Here is a 24,366-nt window from a genome sequence, read left to right as displayed (position 1 = left end):
ATTTTGTGTTCCAATAATTAGTGCTAAATGTACTCAATTTAATGACATCTGATTAATGACAAGGGTGCCCAAATTTATGCACCTGCCTAATTTTGTTTAAATAATTATTGCACACTTTCTGTAAATACTAGAAACTTCATTTCACTTCTCAAATATCAGTGTGTTCGTCTGCTAAGCCGTACAACATAGCTGGTCTCACTACTGTCTTGTAAACGTAACTCTTGCAAATATTCTTCAATCACAAATCACTCCTGCCACCTTTCTCCACCCACTCCACCCTGCCTGCACTCTTCTTCATGACCCTCTCCATTACTTTGGACATTTGACCCCAAGTATTTAAACTCATCTACTTTCACCGCTTCTACTCCTTGCAACCGCACTATTCCACTGGGCTCCCTCTCATTCACACACATATATACTCTTGCACCTACCAACTTTCATTCCCTTGCTCTCCAGAACATATCTTCACATTTCCAGGCTAGACTCAGCTCTGTAGTTACTGCAGCTCTGCACATCACCCTTGTTCTTAAAAATAGGAACCAGCACACTTTGTCTCCACTCCTCAGGCATCCTCTCACTTTAAGATTTTATTAAACAATCTGGTTACAAACTCCACTGCCATCTCTCCTAAACATTTCCTTACCTCTGTCACAGACCAACCCCGCCCCAAAAATTGGTCCGTCCTGCCTCCACTGCGCATGCATCATTTCGGAGCTCAGCCATTCGTCTAAGGCAGAGTATCTTCACCCAAAGAGATCAAATGGATTTATTGGATTATTAACCATCACATGACAAGGTAAAGCCTCTTAAATCATTCTAAACTCAGTTTTAAGGAGAAACGAGGCTGTTTTAAGCAGAAACGAGGCAATACTCGATGATGCTTTGAAATGACGGACGTGCAGTGAACGCATCAGCTAACAGCTCGTGTAACCGCGGCACTCTGATCGCTTCATCTGTCTTTTATGATGAAGTAATGCTGACTTTATGTGGAAATGATTGTTGTACAAAAGCTTCAGATATCTGCAGCTGAGACAGATGATGACTGGAGTGCAGTTTTAAGCAGAAACAAGGTGATAATCTGTGAACCGCGACTAATGACACATGCGAAGTGAAGGCAGGGTCGAACCGATATTTAGGGAAGACTTTCGGTCGGCGACACCTCCACTGGTATGTTTGTTTGTTTGCAGCTGCTGTTGATAAAACAACTCCAGCCTGCTTCAGAATGTTTGGCAGTTTAATGTTGACAACACATGGGTGTGCTAATTTCTGTTTGATTTCAGATCTGCTGCAGGAGCTTTCAGCCACTTCACTCTTACTTTCGGTTAACTGATGTCACTACTGTATAGGCCCAGAGGCCTGTTGGTGCTTATCTACAGACCCCTAAGCATGAAGCAGAGGAGAATCTACAACTCCCACTGGAGGGAGTCCTTGGACACAACAGAAACGGGTAGCATGACCAGGAATCAAACCCAGGTCTACATATGAACCTTAAACCAAATCCTTATCCACTGAGCTTTGTGGGAGACTGCAAAGGCAATAAATACATGTATGCAATCATTGTGTTTATAAATTTTATGTACTGACAGCCAGAGGGGCCACTGAAGAGTTGAGCAGGAGTGGCGTGCTTAATCATGAAGGGCCGGACCAGCAGCATCTCAGACTGTGAGGGAGAAGAAATAAATAGTTGGTACATTTTCAGAAAATGACTATGTGACAGTAAAGGACGAACAAAGGAAGTAATGACTGAAGCAGAGGAAAATAAGAAAGGATGGAAATAAAATCACTGAGCACTATTCCTGACCAAGCGAGACGTGGCGAGCAGGAGATTAATTAACTGACACTGTGTGAGGGCAGGAGTTTGATTACAGACTGGACGTCAGTGTCAGTCAACCTTTAATCCACGTTGGCTGAGAGTGTGTCCAAACACTATTGTACCTACATATATGTGTGTATTTCTGTGTGTGTGTGTGTGTGTGTGTGAGAGAGAGAGAGTGACTGAGTGAGTGAGTGAGTGAGAGAGACAGCTCACCCAAAAACCTTCAGGTTTGTAATGGTACTGATGGCCCTTTAAAGAGTTATAATGTCACTACATTATGACATTGGGGACGGCAGCGACTGTAACAATTATCACGGCATCTCGGCATCGTCGGCAAAGCCATCGCCCGCGTCGTTGCCCGCGTCATCCTCAACAAACTGCAACTTCTTCCTGAGCGGGTGTACCCGGAGACACCAGGTTGACCATCGACATGGTGTTCTCCCTGAGGCAGCTGCAGGAGAAGTGCCGGGAGTAGAGACGACCCCTGTTTATGGCCTTACTCGACCTGACCAAGGTGTTTGACCTGGTCAGTCGAGAAGGACTCTTGGCACTTCTGCACCGGACTGGATGTCCCCCCCAAGCTCCTGAGGATGATCACATCATTCCACAACAACATGAACGGCACTGTTCAGTATGATGGATCATCCTCAGACCCCTTCCCAATTAGGAGCCGTGTGAAGCAGGGATGTGTCCTCGCCCGACCCTCTTCGGCGTGTTCTTCTCCCTGATGCCTTCCAACGGTCTGAAGATAGCATCTTCCTCCACAGCAGAAGCAACGGCGGCCTCTTCAGCCTCGCATGTCTCCAAGCAAAGATGTAGGTGCGAAAGGTGGTCATCAGGGAGATGTTGTTCAGAAATGATGCCGCCCTCACCGAGGAAGCACTACAGATATTGATCAATTCACTTCGCTTTGCAGATGCCTGCAGTGAGTTTGGGTTTACCATAAGTCTAAAGTAGACCCAGGTCATGAGCCAGGACTTCAGCAGTGATTCCTGCATCTTCATCACTGACCACACCCTAGAAGTCGTGGAGCGATTCACCTACCTGGGCTCCATCATCTCCAGCAACCTCTCTCTCGATGCCGAGCTGAATGTGAGGATGAGCAAGGCATTGACAGCAATGGCTCACCTGACGAAGAGAGTCTGGGACAACACCAAGATGAGGATGTATCAGGCATGCATGCTAAGCACTCTCCTCTACCGGAGTGAAGCTTGGACACTCTACTCCCGCCAAGAACGCAGGCTGAACGCCTTCCACATGCACAGCCTCGGAAGACTGTTTGGCATCACCTGGCAGGACCCCTTCATCAACTCTAATGTTCTGGCCAAGGCAGGGATGCCCACCATGTTTGCCATGCTGACCCAGAGACGTCTGCGCTGGCTCGGACATGTCAGGCGAACTGAGGACAGCCGCATCTCAAAGGATGTACTGTACAGTGAACTGGCCACAGGCTCCAGAGCAAAAGGACGACCTGCGCTTCGCTTCAAAGACGTTTACAAATGCAACCCGAGAGCAGGTGGCTTCAACCTTGCAGACCTGGAGGCGGTAGCTGCAGACTGCGCCGGCTGACGGTCCACCACTGGATCCATCATCAGGGAAGTGGAAGAGAGGAGAGAGGCCTGGTGGGGGGAGAGGAGGTTCCGCCAACAGCAGAGACTCCAGCCAGCACCCACTATCATAGACACCCAATGGACAGATTACAGCTGCAGCAACTGTAGCAGACTGTGCTGGTCCCGCATAGGCCTGTACAGCCACACCAGGAACTGCAACTCACAAACTTCATGGACGACCTCAGGCCTCAAAGCCATGATCTTACGGGATCGATGCAGCCAATAAACATTATAAAAACTGTACAGAATTTATTCTGCTCAGTTAAGTGTTGATGTTATTAGAAGTGTAAAGCTCTGTAATTGTGTTTACCAGATCCAGCGTCTCAGCCTGCAGGTTTCTGATCTGTTCTTTCATCATTTCTTCTGATATCTGAATGTGAGGGTCAGTGAAAACCAGCTGACGCCTGCGACTTCGACTGCGCTTCGTAGTAGGATGAACGAGCACCTGGTGAGGGAGTGACACAAACACAACTTTACCGAATGAAGACTGTGAGAACACGCACGCACACGTGGAAAGGAAATTATGACTGCAAGAGTTGACACGCCCACATGAGCCTTCTAATGCATGTTTATACAATCAACAAATAAAAACGAAAGAATAACTGTCCAGTCAAAATGATAAAACTCTAATCTAACCTCATATTGACTGTGATAAAGTATTAAACTAAACCAGTCCTTCAAATTTGAAAATGACCCAAGATTTAAAGCATGAATGCTCTCATGTGACTTACAGTGTCACACATCATGACACAGAGTTTCTAAAACACACTTAAAGGTATGTTTCAACAGCATGGAACAAAAGGTATCACCAGTGGAAAAAACAGTTCATACTCAGACCCACGTCATGAATTAGGATTCCAAATTATAACCACAATGGCTAAATGTCTTCAAAGGTCACATTTGGTTTAACCAACAGTACAAAAACTTAAGACATTTAATTTATAGCAGAGGTGGAAAATCCCAGCTTCTGTGAGTAAACGTCCGACCATGTATTGCTTCTCCCCGTGCTCCTTAAACAGCTGATTTCACTGATCGACCTGCCTCAAGAGGTGAACTAATTAGAATCAGCTTTTTCAGTAAGTGGATGGAACAAATATCTGGTCAGACATTTATTTACTGAAACCAGGGTTTTCCACCTGTGATTTATAGTGATCAAAATAAACAAATAAAAAACAGAAAGAAAAGAAAAACAGCAAATTCTCTTGGAGTAGGACACAATGTCACACCAGAATTACTGTTCCTTCGTGCACATTTTCATATGGTGTTCCATTGTGTGACTTTTCATTAAATTGCACCAAATGATTTAGGAGCTGCACTGACAAAATTCATGGACAAACCGTCGTATTCGAAAAACATTTCTGCAAGTGGTAGTACTTAGGTCTTGGTCTAGTTTTGTACATAACTATAGTAGTACTGTGCAGAATCAGGAGTAAATATCACCATAACCTATAATACCTGGGGTTCTGTCTTGCAATAGTCTTGAAAGTCTAGGACAGACAGAGTCATTCCTTATATGCCCCCCAGGTTTTTGTCTGCAGGGGTATAATAGGGGTTTTCCTGTAATCACCACATAATTTGATCAAGCAATCACTCAAACTTTACTGTAAACTGTTTATTTATTTAGATTTGGTTCTGTAGTTTCTTTTTCAGTGGACAACCAAACCAAACGAAACTACCAGCAGGTTTGTCTGCAAAGACACACCCACCTACAACCGTGACAGGAATATGTGAAGGGTGGGAACCAGGGACACTCAACAGGCAACACCCATCTTACCTGTCCATCTGAACTCTCTTTCTCCAGCTCTCCTTCTTCCTCAGGAGACCTAGATGGTGGCACTGGCATAGCAACCTGCACGGGGGTCATCTCCAGGGAGGTAGATGCTGGAGGACCCTCCAGAGGAGGACCAGTTTTCTCCGCCAGTATCCACAAACTGTCCCGCTCTGTTCCCACCACCGTCTCCTTCAGCCTGCGAACACACACAGTTGTTTAATATCAACTGCGTTGACACAGTCAGTCACGGGGGTAAATCTTTCTGAAATCAGCTCCAGAAATCTCTCTGCATGTATCTACACAGCTAAAGCTAACAGATGCTCACAGACTGCTTTGCTTCCTTTGTGTGACGTGTGGAGCATTTTTCCACATAACTCACTGGTCAACTGAAGACACGGCTGCCTGTGTGTACTGCTGCTCCTCTGCTTCTGCTCAAAACACGACAATGCACTAAATAAATTAACGCACAACACACCATTACAGCACTGTGTACAGTCATCAGTGAAGCTGCTGTCATTCTGATATCAACTACTGCAGAGGTTTAGAAATGCTTAATCACAGGCTGTATTACTAAACATGTAATGACCAATCATTTTTATTCTTCTGTGCTTTCAGAGCTAAATTCCAGTGGTAGTTGCAACAGATGTGAGTAGCCTCCTGTACAATATGAATGAAATGGACAATTCTATAGTAATGGAATTACAGTGACAGCAAAAACTAGCCCATGTTTAATCTCACAATAAAAAAATTGTTCTGATTGTAGTTCCGTTATCACAGAATTGTCTAAATGTCAAATGATTCAAAAGTATCACCTCTCAATAAATACATTATATCTAAGTTGACAAGTACAGTGTTTCCTGCTATGAACAATCAAAAACAAATATTTTATACTGAAAACACGAATCCCAAATTAGAATCTCTATTTTACAAGAGTCAGTACAGCTATGCACACCCTTTAAATAGGTGTGACACACTAGCTCCACGATACAACACATATCACAATACACCCATCAGATTTCGATACATATCACAAAACGTAACTACATTGCTGTTTACACTACTATTGTAGTTTCTGAAGTATAAGTAGCACCTGTTAAAAAGTGCCTCTTGAAGAGGAAAAAAACAAAACATATATAATTTGTACTGGAATATCCGTTGTATTTATCAGCTCTTTAATTTAGGATTTTTGTGCACTGTGGTAGTGTAATTTTAATTAATTTATGATTCTATTATTAGAGCTTCTTTTGTTTCGTTCTTTCATTCATAGGAAAGACTCATGTAAACAGTTATGAGCAGAACTCCAGCAACTACAGAGGCATAAAGCTGATCAGCCACAGTATGAAGTTATGGAAAAGATTAGTAGCAACTAGGCTCAGAAAAGAGGTCAAGATCTGTGAGCAGCAATATGGTTTCATGCCGAGAAAGAGCACTACAGATACAATGTTTGCTCTGAGAATACTGATGAAGTATAGAGAAGGCCAGAAGGAGTTACATTGTGTGTTTGTGGATTTAGAGGAAGCTTATCACAGGGTGCCAAGAGAAGCATTGTGGTATTGTATGAGAAAGTCTGGAGTGGCAGAGAAGTATGTGAGAGTAGTGCAGGACATGTACAAGAACAGTGTGACAGCACTGAAATGTGCAGCAGCAATGACAGACTCATTCAAGGTGGAGGTGGAATTATATCAAGGATCTGCTCCGACTCCTTTCTTGTTTGTAATGGTGATGGACAAGTTGACGGATGAGATCAGACAGAAGTCTCTATAAACTACAATGTGCAATATACTCTGGAGAGAAGGGGAATGAAAGTCAGTAGAAACAAGACTGAATACATGTGTGAGAATGAGAGGGAGTCCAGTGGAATAATGCAGTTACAAGGAGTAGAAGTGGTGAAAGTAGATGAGTTGAAATACTTGGGGTCAACCATCCAAAGTAATGGAGAGTGTGGTAGAGAGGTGAAAAAGAGTATGCAGGCAGGGGGGAGGGAGTGGAGACAATGGGAGGAGTGATTTGTAAGTGAGAGTGAAAGGGAACATTTTCAAGACAGTAGTGAGATCAGCTATGTTGTACGGCTTGGAGATGGTGGCACAAACAAAAAGACAGGAGGCAGAGCTGGAGGTGGCAGAGCTGAAGATGTGATTCTCTTTGGAAGTGATGAGAATGGACAGGATTAGGAATGAACATATCAGAGGGACAGCTCAGGTGGGACGGTTTGGAGACAAAGTCAGAGAGGCCAGATTGAAATGGACTGGACCTGCAGAAGAGGGACCCAGGGTATATAGGGAGAAGGATGCTGAGGATGGAGACACCAGGCAGGAGGAGAAGAGGAAGGCCAGAAAGGAGGTTTATGGATGTGCTGAGGGAGGACATGCAGGTGGTTGGTGTGACAGAGGAAGATACAGAGGACAGGGTGAGATGAAAATGATTGATCGACCCCTAATGAGAGCAGCCGAAAGAAGTAGTATTAACAAGGAATGTGTGATTTGTCAGAATATAAATCACACCAGAGTACAAGTCACAGGACCTCCCAAACTAGTAAAAAAAAAAAAAAAAACCTACAGAAAATAGGGTATTTATATAGAAAGTTATGTGTTTATCTTAAGTGTAAAACAGAATCCTTGATGTTATCCATTTCCTGTCTGTGTATTTTATAAATAATTAATTTCTATATAATTAATAATTCATGATTCTTCTGCAAGAGATCATTATTTCTTCTATGTAGTTCTACTTTTCTGGTCTCACGATACAAATTTCAAAAACTAGACGAATCAGTATAGTCCTCAAGGTATGATGTAATGTTCCATCCCTATTTTTAAACACATCTGTCATATATCCACACTTATCGAGCCAGGTCTGTATTATTTTTTAAGACAAGTCACGGAATATATTCAACATTTCAAGACACTGAATATAAGTTGGCATTAGTAAAGCTTTTGTTTAGAGAAGGCTCACTTCAAAAACAGAGTAATCATAAACAAAGCACACTAATGAGGGTTGACAAGTGCTAACATCCCAGCTAACAGAACTACACTGTCGCAACATTGCTGTTATGGTATTATTGTGGCAACTTTAGCATTTTACATTGCTGCAGCATAATTTCGTAGAGGTTGCATAACCTTGTTGTACCACAACGTTCTTGTGTGGTATAATTGGCTCTCAGTGAGGCAAAATGATTCAAAACTACATGAACATGTACACAGTGCATCCATTAGAACCTTTACAGTTCATCTAAAAAGTATTCACAGCGCTTCACTTTTTCCACATTTTGTTGTGTTACAGCCACATTCCAAAATGGAGGAAATTCATTCTTTTTCTTCAAATTCTACACATAACACCCCATAATGACAATGTGAAAAAAGTTGTTTTGAGATTTTTGCAAATTTAGTAAAATTAAAAAACTAAGAAATTACGTTTACATAAGTATTCACAGCCTTTGCCATGAAGCTCAAAATTGAGCTTAGGTGCCTCCTGTTTCCACTGATCATCACTGAGATGCTTCTGCAGCTTAATTGGAGTCTACCTGGGGTAAATTCAGTTGATTGGACATGATTTGGAAAGACACACACCTGTCTACATATAAGGTCCCACAGTTGACAGTGAATGTCAGAGCACAAATAAAACATGAAGTCAAAGGAATTGTCTGTAGATCTCTGAGACAGGATTGTCACGAGGCACAAATCTGGGGAAGGGTACAGAAACATTTCTGCTGCTTTGAAGTCCCAATGAGCACAGCGGCCTTCTTCATCCATAAATGGAAGACGTTTGGGTCCACCAAACCTGCCCGCCTGTCTAAACTGAGCTATCAGGGGAGAAGGACCTTAGTCAGGGAGGTGACCAAGAACCCAATAGTCACTCTGTCAGAGCTCCAGCATTCCTCTGTGGAGAGAGGAAAACCTTAAAGACGGACAACCATCTCTGCAGCAATCCACCAATCAGGCCTGTATGGTAGAGTGGTCAGACAGAAGCCACTTCTTAGTAAAAGCCACATGGCAGCCCACCTGGGCTTTGCCAAAAGGCACCTGAAGGACTCTCAGACCACGAGAAACAAAATACTCTGATCTGATGAGACAAAGATTGAACTCTTTGGCGTGCCAGGCATGTTTGGAGGAAACCAGGCACCATCCCTACAGTGAAGCATGGTGGTGGTGGCAGCATCACGCTGTGGGGATGTTTTTCAGCAGCAGGAACTGGGAGACTAGTCAGGATTGACAGAAAGATGAATGCAGCAGTGTAGAGAGATATCCTGGATGAAAACCTGTTCCAGAGCACTCCTGACCTCACACAGAGGCGATGGTTCATCTTTCAGCAGGACAATGACCCTAAGCACACAGGTAAGATATCAAAGGAGTGGCGTCAGGACAAATCTGTGAATGTCCTTGAGTGGCCCAACCAGAGCCCAGACCTGAATCTGATTGAACATCTCTGGAGAGATCTGATAATGGTGTTATGTGTCGACGCGGGTTGAGGAGCGGACCTGCGTCAGACGGAACCCAGCGCTAAAAATAACCAGAAAAGCGGTTCCAAAAACAATATATTTATTCCACCCGCTGTGCATAAAAAGTGTAAAAACAAAAATAGCGTCCTTCTGGTGGAGTGACTGTTGGTACGCTCTCCAGCGCCCAAAAGGATCGAAGCCCGGCGCTCCTGGACCCACTACCACCGCCAAACACCCCCCAGGTGGACACGACAAACTGACTCTCTGTGAAGCAAAGAAGAGGTGAGGTAAGTCAGCAGTTACAACAATATCTTTCAAAAGACACACGCTATCAGCAACATTCAGGTCTGTATCTTTTTAACTTTATGCAAATGAGCAGCTTCTCACAACAGGTGGAGGATCACTTATCCGCACGCCACAGCAGTGAGAAGCAAGCTGCACAATTCTCATCACAATTCAAGTATACTGTGTAACAAAACACCAAGTTACTATCAACAATTAGTCGAACACTTAATCACCTTTAATGTGTGCTGACAGCATGTGTCCTCACCCTTCCTTGCTTCACGGGCTCGATGTGTCAAACCCAGGCGCGGTCCTCAGCGTCTCACAAACGAACATCACAAGGTCGAGTTCCCGGCAGTTCTGCTTGAATCACACATGACTTAAATGCAGAACGCCATCCAATTATCTGCTTCAGCTGAAAGTCTTTAAGGTTGCATGTGAGCACCCGTCACAGGTGCTACACATGATGTTGATGAGGGTGAGGACTCTTCAGCCAGCACCTTCTCCACAGACAAATCAGTTTCCATGCCACCTGAAGAGCAAAGAAAAGAAAAGAACACCAAAATATCCAGCCACACCCCCCAACACACAACAAATGGCTGTGCATCGACACTCCCCATCCAACCTGATGGAGCTTGAGTGGTCCTGCAAAGAGGGACAGGGAAAACTGCCCAAAGATAGCTTGTGGCATCATATTTAATAAGACTTGAGGCTGTAATTTCTGCCAAAGTATTGAGCAAAGGGTTTGAATTCATATGTACATGTGATTTCTTAGGTTTTTATTTTTAATAAATTTGCAAAAAAATTCAGAATTTTTTGATGTTGTCATTATGGGGTGTTGGGTGTAGAATTTTAATGGAAAAAATGAATTTCATCCATTTTGGAATAAGAGTGTAACACAAAAGTGGAAAAAGTGAAGCACTGTGAATACTTTCCAGATGTTTGTACATTTGGTGACTTCAGCACTGTGGCAATGTTGCTGTGAGTCTACAGAATGATGATGTGGCAACATTGTGACAATGAAGAATTGTTTGCTGGGAATGTTGTGGCGTAAACATACAATGTTGTGGCAACCGCTGTAAACGCTATAAAATTATGTTGCCAGGAAACTTAAACCTCAACCAAAACACAACGCTGTAATTACGCAGTGTTTGCTGGAATACGTGCGGATCACAGTGCATGACTGATCCTTAATAGATCCTTAAATTTAGTTCAAAAAATTGAATTATAATTGAACACCAAGAAAACATGAACTTAAGTCACATATTTAAAGACTCACACACCTCTAAGAAACTGGTCGCGTTGATCCATCAGCAAGTCAATTTCTCTGTTAGTGACTTCAGTAAGTTCAAGCCCCTCAAAACCCTGATACAGACAATAAGATGAAAAAAAGCACAGAATTTAAGAGTGAAGTGATGGAAAAACCATACAGAAAACAGGGCAGTCCGGTTGAATAATGATGTAGGGTGATTAAAAACTACAGCGATGACAGAAACAGAAAAAAAATACTACATTTGTATGCAAAGCAGCAACAGCCCAAAGGACTCAAGAGCAGAGACAGAGGACAAAAACAAAGCCACACATCTCTGTAAGCAGGCTACGAATGCAGGCTAATGTAATTATGTCAGATCGTATCAAACCAAGATGGATTACATCAGCTGCTGATGCTTCAGGAGGAACATTATCAGTCGCTAAGTGACAGAATGAGGTGTAGCTGCATTTCAGACCAAAGAGAAAAGCATTTTCTCAGTATTTTAAATCTTCTCGCTATTAATAGGTGAATTCAGTTCAGTAAGTATATTTCTTTCCTAATTCCACAACATCATCAAACTTGACTGCAAACTGCAGCACTCAGAAAACAGCAGAACAGGGTTGGTTAAAAAAAAAACCACCATGAGGCATCGATTTATAGCAGGGGTGGGCAACGAGGGCCGAGACACTGCAGGTTTTCCTTGCAACCAATCACCTCAGCAGGTGGGTTGCTGATGAGCCTCTCCCTTGAACATAAACACCTGGTTATCAATGAAATCACCTGCTGAGACACCTGAACATTAATGAAATCACTTGCTGAGGTGATTGGTAGCAAGGAAAACCTGCAGTGCTTCGGCCCTTCATGGCACATGATTGCCCACCCCTGATTTATAGTGTGAAGGCTTGTTCACTCGATCTGCTGGGATTAATTAAAGATGATAATTAATCTCATTAGCCAGCACTTTTACACTTTTTTTTTGAATTTCTGAACCAGGTCAAGTCCTTCATATAACAGAAGTCTTTCGCCCCATTTCCACACGTAACTGCTTAAGTTTAGGCTAAAACAATCCTCCTGACTCCAACAGAGATTTGACATTTTCACATGACATTTGATCACGTACAACTTCTGCATCCATCTGTCCTCACATGATTTCGATGCAGACTCTGAAATCGTGTGAGTTTTTAAAGCAATGTGGGAATGACAACTTAGAACCTGATGTGCATAAGCCCCATGATAATTACATCTCATCCAAAATGCAAATCAGAGCAGAAAGGATCAAATCAGTTTTGATCTGTTGTCTGATCACATGCATGTTTCATATCAAAGCAGAGAAAATGTCAAGGTGCCAAAACTGCAACAATTTCCTGTTCAACTTTATGAGATCTGTAAATAAACCTCATATCATTCCAGACGATTCAGACAGTGAACTTTGCGCAGCTAAAACCTGTGCATCATGTGCAGGAATACTTCTTGCCCTTTCCACACTGCGGGTGGTCACTGAATTGAGCCCATCTGTTAATGTTGAACCTTGTGAAGCACCTTGGCGAAATGAACTAAATTGAACTCCCCCAAAAAGAAAACCCCACACAGACAACTGTCGGTTTGAAGAGGAAAGCCACCTAACATCCAAAACACAATATTGAAGAGTGAGTGAAAGAGGTTACAAAAAAAAACCACAGACACACACACACACAGACACACACACACACAGACACAAAAAAACTGCACCGCTCACAGGTTTTTGCTGAATTCAAGCTTACATTTTTATCAACTTAATCAAGAATTACAGAAGTTAGGGAGCTGCTATATCAGTGAAACAAACAGAACATTAAGGGCTAATTAGCAAGACTATGAGTTGTCAGAATAATAATAATAATAAATAATAAAAAAAAGAGTAAGAAAAATTCTTTCCATGAGAGTAAGAAGCTGTGGATATGGATTGCTGAAATGAAGTGTCCACAGAGGTGTACCCGTATACTACTGCAGTATACAAGTATCATTTCTATTCAATTACTCTGTTGCAGTATCAAACAACACAAAAGTCATACAGAAATGGTTCTTATGCTATTAACCCTGTGAGCTATATTTTATTATACAATGATACTGTGTATTTAGAAATGTGTTAGAAAAATGAAACTGAATCAATAACAGAAAATTTATTCTACTGGGATAATTTTGTCCAGTCCAAATAGAGTTAAATATATTCTATCACAGTGCTAAATCAACTCTATCACAGTGTAAAATCAACTCTTATTGGAGTAGAAGCACTTGATTTGACAAGACTGTAGAGCTGATTTCACTCTATAATAGAGTGTATTTTACATTTACATTTTCCAGTGTTACCCCTACAGTATTAAACCATCAGGCTAATGAGAATCCCATGAGGCCAGAAATTTAATACACACACACACACACACACACACACACACACACACACACACACACACACACACACACACATATACTGTGTGTGTGTGTGTGTGTGTATATATATATATATATATATATATATATATATATATATATATATATACACACACACACAAAAACAAAACAGATAAAATAACACAAATCAATGCCAAATATCTAGTCATCAATAATCATTTAGCCTATTTGCAACACTATGATCATTGTTGCAGTTGTTGAGGCTGTTCAAATGACCCACAGCTGTTCTTTCCTCGTGGCGCTCCACATGTGAGTCAGAACACCTGTTAAATATTTACCTTCTAGAAGTAAATCACTGTAGTCATTTTCAAATGAAGGCGTGTCATGGAAATCCAGGTTTTAACTTTCAAGCAGCAGATTTGGAAAAGGAACATAGGCATGCTCACAATAAGTTAATTATTAAAGGGTTCATGTAGTGCAAAACAAGTTAAGTTAATGTTAAACATCTCCAAAGTCCCACAGCTCTTAGTGTTTTCACAGACCTTTTCCTGCTATAAACATTACTTAAGCGACAGCATGTTGGAGACCTCTGTGACATATGTAACAGCAATCGCACCCAAATGCTCTAATTTTACACTCCCCCTCAAACAAACACACACACACACACACACACACACAAAATTGCCCAGGATTACCACGCTATTCCACAAATCACACACACACACACACACACACACAAAAACAAACATAAAAACCTGGTATGCAAAGTAGAAATTCCTACATCACAGAAACAGCACCTTATGCTGCGTTTATACATAGGCAGGATTCGTTATGAATGTCATATTTGTGTCATTCTTGGCACATTTCTGACATTTTTAACGTGACTTAACACATCCGAATAGGTTTCTTAATAGTGTGTGTTGGTGCGTGATATTGGTGATTTTCGTGAAGCATGTTTTTGGCTGTCAAAAAAATCTTCCACGAATGTCGCGCACCACCCTCATTTTGCCTCATGTCGCGGAGTTCGCGACTGAGTGTGTTGATATGTCTTCATTAGTGGTGATCCTTAATAGAGCGTGACAGCATTCTTCTCTGACATGCGCACAATTAAACCCACATTCACTTTCAATGCTACAGTATGCTGAAGAAGGACAGTGATGCCAAGTCTAAAAGTTTTGTTCCAGTGCTCATCAGCGCACTCCTGCAGTTGTTTCACCTGCTGCTGATGCTGTGCTTGATGTTTGGGAAAACGTGGGAGACGAGAGCGGCGTGGAGCCACACATCTGGCTCTCTCCATCTCCTTCTCCTCTCTACACCACTCCATGGCACAGAGCCCAACTAAGCATGCAATTACAAAGTTCTTCTGCTGTGGATTTTGAGGAGCGAAGTGGAGTGATCTGAATTGTTCAGCAGCTGATGGATGAATATGGGTGTGTGTGTGTAGACAATTCGCCTCATTAACAAAATGACAGAATGTAACGATGTGCTGTTACGTGCAATAGCGTGGCACAATGCGCAACAGCACAGAACATTATTCTTAACCATGCGTAATGGTTCCTGATTATTCACCAGCAACACGTGCCATTAATCGTAACACGTGGTAACATGTTGCAGCAGTTCCTGAGGACACCTGATGCCTCTGCCTCAAATCAACACATTCGTGATCAGCGGCCAAGAATGTATACTTCGTGGCATTTGTGACTTGTGGATTGTTCTGTGTGTAATGTGCCATTTTTTAAAAGTTCAAAGGTTACACAATTTGCTTTAGCATTTTTGAGCTCCTCACTTTTTTCCCCACTCTGTGTGCCTCACAATTTGAGCTTTCAGTGAGAACCACTGGGCCTGAAAACAAATTGTATGGGGAAAGTTTTCTGAAATGAAACCATTTGCGACCATGAGGCAGAGTCCGTGGACATTTTTAAGTCAAGACTTAAAACCTATTTTTATTCTCTTTGTTATGAATACTTTTTAAAAGCTGATTAAACTGAAGTGAATTGAAACTGAAACCATTATACAATACGTGCATTACAAATGTATGAGATGAAAAAAAATATGAGTAAAGATTTTAATGGTGCTTCCTCCAACAAAAATAAGAATAACAAAAAAGCCAAAGAGTTTTTTCCTTGACCAGTGTTGCTGACGTTCCTGCTCTCTGGGTGGGTCAGCTTAGACTTTATCCTTGTGAAGCACCTTTGGGTGACTTTATGATTTGGTGAACTTTAATTAAATGGAAAGGAATTTCTTGCTCTTTGCTATGAGGCGAAAAACCAAGTCAACCGCGAACTTAAGGACCTTCATAAGCATTGCTGACACATGCACACAGTCCCCACCCGGCTCAGTGATTCACGATGACATGCTGCTATCTCTAAACATGTTGACTGGCAGATTCACTCTAACCAAACACTGACAGACAGTTTACCTCAGCAGCAGTGATGACCAGCGGCTCCTTCAGGGTGATGGCAGCTGGAGGTGACTTGAAGTCTTATTTTAACACAAGAGGAGAAATTATTACGACAAACATATTTGTAGAACAAGTCTGAAATAAGAAGATATTTTCTAAAAATGTTGGTGGTGCATAAGTGATGGCTTTAGGGGTAAAACAGCAAAATTATAAATATGGGAAATGTCCTTTTTGTAGTCAGGAACAGTAGAATAAGATGGTGTCTGTTTATTGAGACTGGTACCATTTCAGTTCAACATGTGCAGATAAATTAACTCACATTTACAACAACATGGTGTTTATTTTGAATAAAAGAAACAATCCATTTCTCAAACTGAGGACAGACTATTTATCTGATTACACACAAGTACAAACATTTTCAAGTACCAAAACTGTTTTAAGCATTTGTTTTAGCATGTTAGATCGCATAAAAATCTCGGTTGAATTCTACAAATTTACAAACATTACGGTGCCATCTGAGGAGATGTCTCTTTGAAAGATGAGGTCTCTGACAGTGTCCCTGAATGGGACGGTTTAATGAGTAGCTTTATCAGCTTTACCAAGTCAATATTCACAGGATTTTGTGATTTACAACACAAAGAGTTTCAGAGTTAAACCCCCGTCACACATACTCTAATTGAGGCTGAACTGCATCAGAATGACACATCTGGCCACAATTGGGAAATATTGAGGTGCAGTCTGAAGACCAATGGACGGCAGTCTGTGAGCATATACATATTTGGTCCCATTCGCTCGGCTGTACCAAGTGTGTTGCACATGTTCAAAACACTCTTGGCGCCATCAAGATGGAACGCACATCTGACGGCGGTCTATATGCAGTTTTTGCATCATCTTTCGCAGTCTACATATTATGACGACGTCAAAACAGCATCTGAAATGATATGATAGTGTTTGATTGAGCTCTGAGATCAATCAATCACAGCAAAGTCTGCCGACATGTTGTGGGATGTCCACCTCCACCGGATCCTGGCCTGGGAGGGCAAAGGAAATGTTGATATGTAATAACATGTATGTGGCACGCATTCATCATGTACAGTGGGTGTGAACAGCGCACAATCAAACCAGAAGTACGTCTGCCGCTGTGCCTCTCCGTGGTCTCATGCACAGTAATGCGTCATAGCGCACGTCAGGGACAAAGCTGAATGGATCTCACCGATGTAATATAAATATTATTACGTGATCACCATCTAAACTCTGTAGGAGGTGGAACGTGGAACTGTATTGCCAGGCCACGACAAGATTATTAAAACATGAAATTCACCTCCAGCACAGAACCATGAGCGTTTCGCAGCGCAGAGAATCCAAACCACAGTGAAAAGCCTCTCACCTGGCTGCTGTGTGCTGCAAATAACCAAGCAAAAATTAAATCCCATGTGATAATCCAACCAACATCACGGTGCACAGACTTGCGTTGTGCTCCTGAAATGAGCAAAAAAGAAAAAAGAAATCAAAGTTCACTGGAAAGGCTGCATCTGACGCATGGTGTGACTGCTGCAAACTTTCAGCAAAGGTGTCCAGTGGCACGCACACCCCGCCCACACGGGCGCTGCGCACTCATGCAGGGCTGGAATGATCAGTCAGATGTGTGTGTGTGTTCATAACGGCTGCATGAGCCATTAAGCATGCACACGTGTCACTGGACACCTTTGCTTAAAGTTTGCTGGCAATGGGTCAAGCAGTCACACCATGCATTATACGCAGCTTGGAAACATATGGCATAAATCCAGTCCATACGTTGGTTGTACTCCGGTGTCCACTACCGGTAGGGACTGTGCAAAGGGAGGAACACAGCACTCCCTCCCACTCCGATCCCGTGTTTGCCATCCAGATGTTTGGACATCGGGCAATCTTCAGCACCTTTTATGGTCATCTGATGGCAGCCTGTGTCATCCACCTGTTGTTCACATGCGCTTTGGATGCCATTGTGCAGGTGTGGACGAGGTAATCTGGATGCGTTCTGACACGGCTGACCATGCCTCTTTCCCTCCGGACTATGTCCGTTCATGGCAATTTTTGCTGTTTCAGCCTGGTTCCTGCACATTCTTGCTATGTGTGACGGGGGCTTCCATGAAATAAAGTGTAATTGTCTGTTACATGCAAACACGTATGGGTGATTCTTAGACTACGGGCACTTATTATGTCCTTTGATCATATTGTATGAAAAACAGAAAAAAAGGGGAAATTTCACACTTTTATAGTTATCTTTACAATGAAAGTGTGTTAAGAAATTTGTTCTAGTAGTCTATGATGACTTTTTCACCTTTTTTCAGCATCATTATATGCAAATATTGCCGTTTTGTGCTTGTCCCACACCAAGACTTTTGATCTTCAATGATACAAATGAATGGTAAAGAAACATTTTTTCTAATGTTTTAAAATATCTCTGAATTAAATATCAGTAAAATAATCAAAACATAATTGGGGTATTCAATGTCATACAACTGTTGTGATTTTTTTTAAACAAAATGTAGTTGTCCCACACTATTGCCGTAATTTCCACCACAACACATAATGTCCCTTTAAACAGTTTGTATGAAAGATTGTTTGGGTAGTTTCTATGGAGATAAACAGTGACATCAGAGCACATGTATATAGCGCCAAATCACAACAAACAGTTGCCCCAAGGCGCTTTATATTGTAAGGCAATGGTGTGGTGGAAATTACATTTACAAGGCCAATAGTGCCCGTAGTTAAAGAATCACCCGTATAGTCTTGTTGACCTATTATTACAACCCCAATTCCAGTGAAGTTGGGACATTGTGTGAAATGTAAATAAAAACAAAACATAATGATTTGCAATTCCTCTTCAACCTATATTCAGTTGAATACACCACAAAGACAAGATATTTAATGTTCACACTGATAAACTTTATTGTTTTGTGCAAATATTTGCTCATTTTGAAATGCAACACATTTCAAAAAAGCTGGGACAAGGGCAACAAGACTGGGAAAGTTGATGAATGCTCAAAGAACACCTGTTTGGAACATTCCACAGGTAATCAGGTTAATTGGAAACTTTACTTGGGTATGTGAATCTTCTAGGCTATTGTGATTTGTAAATAAACTGCAATTTGCCCGGTCATCTCCACTTTTATCATTTATTTTTATTTTGGTAAATGCTGCCTTTGTCTCTATTTTTTACAAATGTATGTATATATGTTTATACGGATGTGTGTGTGTATATATATATATATATATATATATATATATACACTTTTTTCTTCCTACTATGGCATTTGTAGCTTTAAACAATTTATTTTACTGTATTTATTTTTCAACATTGTGTACATTGAATTTGTATGTTAAGATCGATTTCATCACTCTTGTCTCAGGGAATGTTCTTATTGTGTGTTAAAAACTTTTGAAAATAAAAAGTTCAAAAAAAAAAAAAAAAAAAAGAAAAAAAAAATGTGTAGCGCGTTATGAAGCGCAAAATACAACCAACGGAGATCCCGGACTGTTGAACAAATTAAGTCGTACATCAAGCAAGAATGGTAAAGAATTCCACCTACAAAGCTTCAACAATTAGTGTCGTCAGTTCCAAAACGCTTATTGAGTGTTGTTAGAAGGAAAGGTGATGTAACACAGTGGTAAACATACCACTGTCCCAGCTTTTTTTTTAAACGTGTTGCAGGCAAATATTTGCACAAAAACAATAAGGTCTATCAGTCTGAACATTAAATATCTTCTTTGTGGTGTATTCAACTGAATATAGGTTGAAGAGGATTTGCAAATCATTGTATTGTTTTTATTTACATCTTACACAATGTCCCAACTTCACTGGAATTGGGGTTGTACTTAATTGTTCTTCAGACACTGAGTTAAAATTGATAACCCCTCAAACAGGATAAAATCTGAATCTCTGAAATGTCAAAACATGTCCTACCCTCGTTGTCATGTGTGACGTGGGTACTATACACCAGAGAATGCTGAGAAATCACTTTTTCAATCAACAACTCCTGCTGGAAATAAATATTACAAATTCAACATCCATCACACAACAGCACTGATACCAATGACCAATTTGTGAGCATGAACTAGAGCTGTCATTTTGTTACACAAATGCAGTTATTAATTCAAAACTGAGTTTACAAATATAGTGCATCTTAATCCTTAGTTTTAAGTGTAAATAATAAAGTTGCTTTCCTTTGAAGTCATACGGGTGTCTGAAGAGAATTTACATCTTTTGAGTGTTTCCATGATGTGGCTTGTCTGGTAAATCATTTAAAATAATCAAATAGAAAACTGAACATTACTATGAATTCTTCTTTCGGCTGCTCCTGTTAGGGGTTGGACAGGAAACAAGGATTATGATTTATAATTCAAATAAACACATACCTTTCTATAAAATTACCCTATTTGCTGTAGTTTTTTTTCTTTTTAGTTTTTTAGTTTTATTAGTTTGGATGGTCCTGCAACTTGTACTCTGGTGTGACTTATATACTGACAAATCACACTTTCCTTGTTAATACTTCCTCTTTCGGCTGCTCCTGTTAGGAGTCCCGTTAGAAGGAGTAGAACAACTGGTTGCATCTCACCTTGTCATCTGCATCTTCCTCTGTCACGCCAACCACCTGCATGTCCTCCCTCAACACATCCATAAACCTCCTCTTTGGCCTCCCTTTTCTCCTCCTCTCAGGTGGCTCCATCCTCAGCATCCTTCTCCCTATATACCCTGGGTCCCTCCTCTGCACATGTACAAATCATCTCAATCTCACCTCTCTAACTTTCTCTCCAAACTGTCCCACCTAAGCTGTCCCTCTGATATGTTAATTCCTAATCCTGTCCATTCTCATCACTCCCAAAGAGAATCACAACATCTTCAGTTCTTCAGTGCCACCGTCTCTAAGCGATACAACATAGCTGGTCTCACTACTGTCTTGTAAATGTTCCCCTTCACTCTTGGAGATATTCTTTGGTCACAAATCACTCTTGCACTGCACCTTTCTTCACCTACTCCACCCTGCCTGCACTCTCTTCTACACCTCTGTACCATACTCTCCATTACTTTGGACAGTTTACCCCAAGTATGTAAACTCATCTACTTTCACCACTTCTACTCCTTGTAACCACACTATTCCACTGGGCTCCTTCTCATTCACACACGTACTCAGTCTTGCTGCAATTGACTTCCTTTCCCCTTCTCTCTAGAGCATATCTACACCTCTCCAGGCTAGACTCAACCTGCTCTCTACTCTCACTACAGATCACAGTGTCATCTGCAAATATCTTAATCCATGGAGTCTCCTGCCAAATGTCATCCGTCAACCTGTTGATCACCAATGCAAACAAGAAAGGACTCAGAGCTGATCCTTGGTGTAATCCCACCTCGACCTTGAATGAATCGGTCATTTCTACTGTACATCTCATTGCTGTCACACTATCCCTGTACATTCAGCACTACCCTCGCATACGTCTCTACCACTCCAGATTTCGTCATACAGTACCACATCTCTTCTCTTGGCACCCTGTCATAAGCATTCTCTAAATCCACAAAATAATGAAAATGAAAACAAAATGAAACTTCTTCTGGCCTTCTCCATCAGTACTCTCAGAGCAAACATTGGATCTGTGGTGCACTTTCTCAGCATGAAACCATATTGCTGCTCACAGATCTTCACGTGTTTTCTAAGCCTAGCTTCTACTCCTCTTTCCCATAATGTCATGCTGTGGCTGATGAACTTTATGACTGTGTAATTACTGCAGCTCTGGACATCAGTCTTGTTCTTAGAAATAGGAACCAGAACACTCCACTCCACAGTCAACTACTCACTTTCCAAGATTTCATTAAGCAATCTGATAAGAAACTCCACTGCATCTCTCCTAGACAATTCCATGCTTCCACTGGAATGTCATCTGGATCAACTGCCTTTCCCCTCTTCATCCTCTTCATAGCTGCTCTCACTTCATCCTTACTTCACCTCACTTCATTCATCAGATCCTCAAAATATTCCCGCCACCTTCTCAACACACTCCCCACGCTTATCAGCACTTTACCGTCTGCATCCTTTACCACCCTAACCTGCTGCACATCCATTCCAGCTCGGCCCCTTTCCTTTATCTGGCCAATTGGTACAAGTCCTCTTTTCCTTCCTTACAATTCAAGTTCTTGTACTGCTCGCCATATGCCTTTTCCTTAGTTGTTGAAACTTCTCTTTTCACCTTACGCTGCATCTCCTTGTACTCCTGTCTTTCATCATCTCTCTGACTATCACAATTCTTTTTTGCCATCCTCTTTTCCTTATGCTTCCTTGAACACCTTCGTTCCACCACCAAGTCTCCTCGTCTTCCTTCCACTGTTCGGTGTCACACCCAGTACCTTCCTAGCTGTCTCTCTCACCACATCTGCAGTACTTTTCCAGTTGTCTAAAATTGCTCCCCTTCCATCCAGTGCCTGTCTCACCTGCTCACTGAATTTCACACAACAGTCTTCCTTCTTCAGCTTCCATCATGTTCTTTTGTTGAGCTCTGACTCTTCTTCACCTCTAAAATCATCCTACAAAGTACCATACAATGCTGTCTAACTACACTCTGTAATCTATTTTGATTTACTCTTAAGAATACAAAGGAACCACATAAAGGTATACTGTACCATATGTTTAAACTAAATACTTTTGGGAGGCTATGAAATAATGGCTCACTGTTGGTGCTTTGGTTATGAGCAATTTAACTGTGAATTAAAATTAAATCCTTGTGTGGCACTTGGAAATTATGTGTCATAAAAGCATCTATTCTGACAGAAAGTCTGTTATTATACCCATGCACAGCAGGAGATGCAAGATCATTGGGCCCAGTGCTGGCACAAAGGGGATATTTAGAAAGGCTATTTTGAGGATTTGTGAAAAATACACTAACTTTAAGTGATGCATTATTTTTATAATAGTCACATGTTTTAACCAGCGGTGGGCACAGCTAACCAAAAAGTTAGCTTTGATAACCATTAATCAGATAACTGAAAAGTTATCTTTTATGACGATAAACCGATAAACTGCTAAAAAAATGTATCTTTATTACAGATAACCAATAACTGTTAGTATTGATTTGGACGCGGCCATATCAGATTACACTGTCGGCTTCTGATAAACCAGTTTCACTTTAAGCGCCGCATGGGCTGCTGGGTAAATTCAAGGATCACAAACACGAAGAACACACGAAAAATGAATAAATAAAAAATAAAACCCCAAACGCTGTCATCATCTTTCAAAAGCAGTAAAACACAGTATTAGAAGTCACAGTTTATCTCAGTATTAGATACACCGTCATTTACGAGCAAAAAGCTGCTGCTTTTTTCACACGCTTTGAACCCTGCGGCTTAAACAACGGCAATACATCCATTAATGCATTGGATGGCAGAGTAAAATACCAACCTGGTCTCACAGCAAGTCATGACTCAGCAACATGAAATATAATTAATCTATTGGTTTGTGATATTGTGACGAAAAGCACATCATTTTCATCACAGCAGCACAAATTCATTCTAATTCATTCCGTGATGGCTGTACGAAATTAAAAGTGAAGTGGGGGGGAGGGGTTTCAGGGTGGTTATGGTTAGGGTTGGGGTGGGAGTAGGGTTAGTAATAGTGAGTTTAAAAAAAACCCTGTCACGAAAATTTGACTCATTTCGTGACGGGAGCACGAAAAAAAAACAAAAAACAAAACGTGAGACTGGGCTGTAAAATAAACGTAGTAAATATAATTCTTACCTGTTAGTTTCAGTGGGATTCATCTGAATAAATAATCCATATAAAGTGTCCTTTTTAAAAAAATCCAAAACAGTGTCTAAACATGAAGAAAAGTCCCTCCCTCTGTACACACAGCTGCGCCGTGAGAGCTCCTCTCCCCAACCGAGTCTTGGCGATTAAATTACAGCCACATAGAAATAAAATAAAATAATGTTAAAATTAGTCTGTTTTGTTTTTGCGTCGAGTGGGCGACTCACTGTAACATCCACAGTGAACCTAAACTACACTACCTACAATGCTCAGTGTTGACCGGCCAATCACATTTTGCCAGGGCTGTACGCTTAGCTTTTTCACTAGGAGCACAGGTGCTCCTAAATGAAAAAATTTAGGAGCACAGATAAAAATTTAGGAGCACTGTGAAATTTCTTGATACAATTGTATTATTAACGCAAAGACACATACTGTACAGAGAGTACCTTTTCTACACACACATGCACATTTTATATGATTCTAATGTATTTATTTCATTGTTTTTTTACTTCCTTTTCTATCATTATTTACATCATTGCTTTTGTCCATTTCATTACTTTTTGCTGTGTATTTCTTGTATTATTTTAAACCCTCACACACACATAACATCCCCGTCCCACTTTTTATACTCAGGTTGCCTGCTAC

General features: G+C 41.2%; 1 protein-coding gene across 1 annotated transcript in view; it reads right to left on the bottom strand.

Moving 5' to 3' along the window:
- rec8b (REC8 meiotic recombination protein b) overlaps nt 1-24,366 on the bottom strand; it is a 66,735-nt gene that overhangs the window by 16,221 nt on the left and 26,148 nt on the right. The window contains exons 6-12 of the mRNA XM_034166464.1: nt 19,896-19,971; nt 15,968-16,029; nt 11,195-11,276; nt 5,577-5,625; nt 5,201-5,393; nt 3,737-4,003; nt 1,585-1,660 (exon numbers count right to left, since the gene is read on the bottom strand). Coding sequence (XP_034022355.1) covers nt 1,585-1,660; nt 3,737-4,003; nt 5,201-5,393; nt 5,577-5,625; nt 11,195-11,276; nt 15,968-16,029; nt 19,896-19,971 — 805 coding nt within the window. The remainder of the gene's footprint in view (nt 1-1,584; nt 1,661-3,736; nt 4,004-5,200; nt 5,394-5,576; nt 5,626-11,194; nt 11,277-15,967; nt 16,030-19,895; nt 19,972-24,366) is intronic.

The sequence above is a fragment of the Thalassophryne amazonica genome, chromosome 1 (assembly GCF_902500255.1).
Source record: "Thalassophryne amazonica chromosome 1, fThaAma1.1, whole genome shotgun sequence".
Taxonomy (NCBI): Eukaryota; Metazoa; Chordata; class Actinopteri; order Batrachoidiformes; family Batrachoididae; genus Thalassophryne; species Thalassophryne amazonica.
The sequence above is the reverse complement of the archived record's forward strand: the minus strand, read 5'-3'. Positions and strand labels throughout refer to the sequence as shown.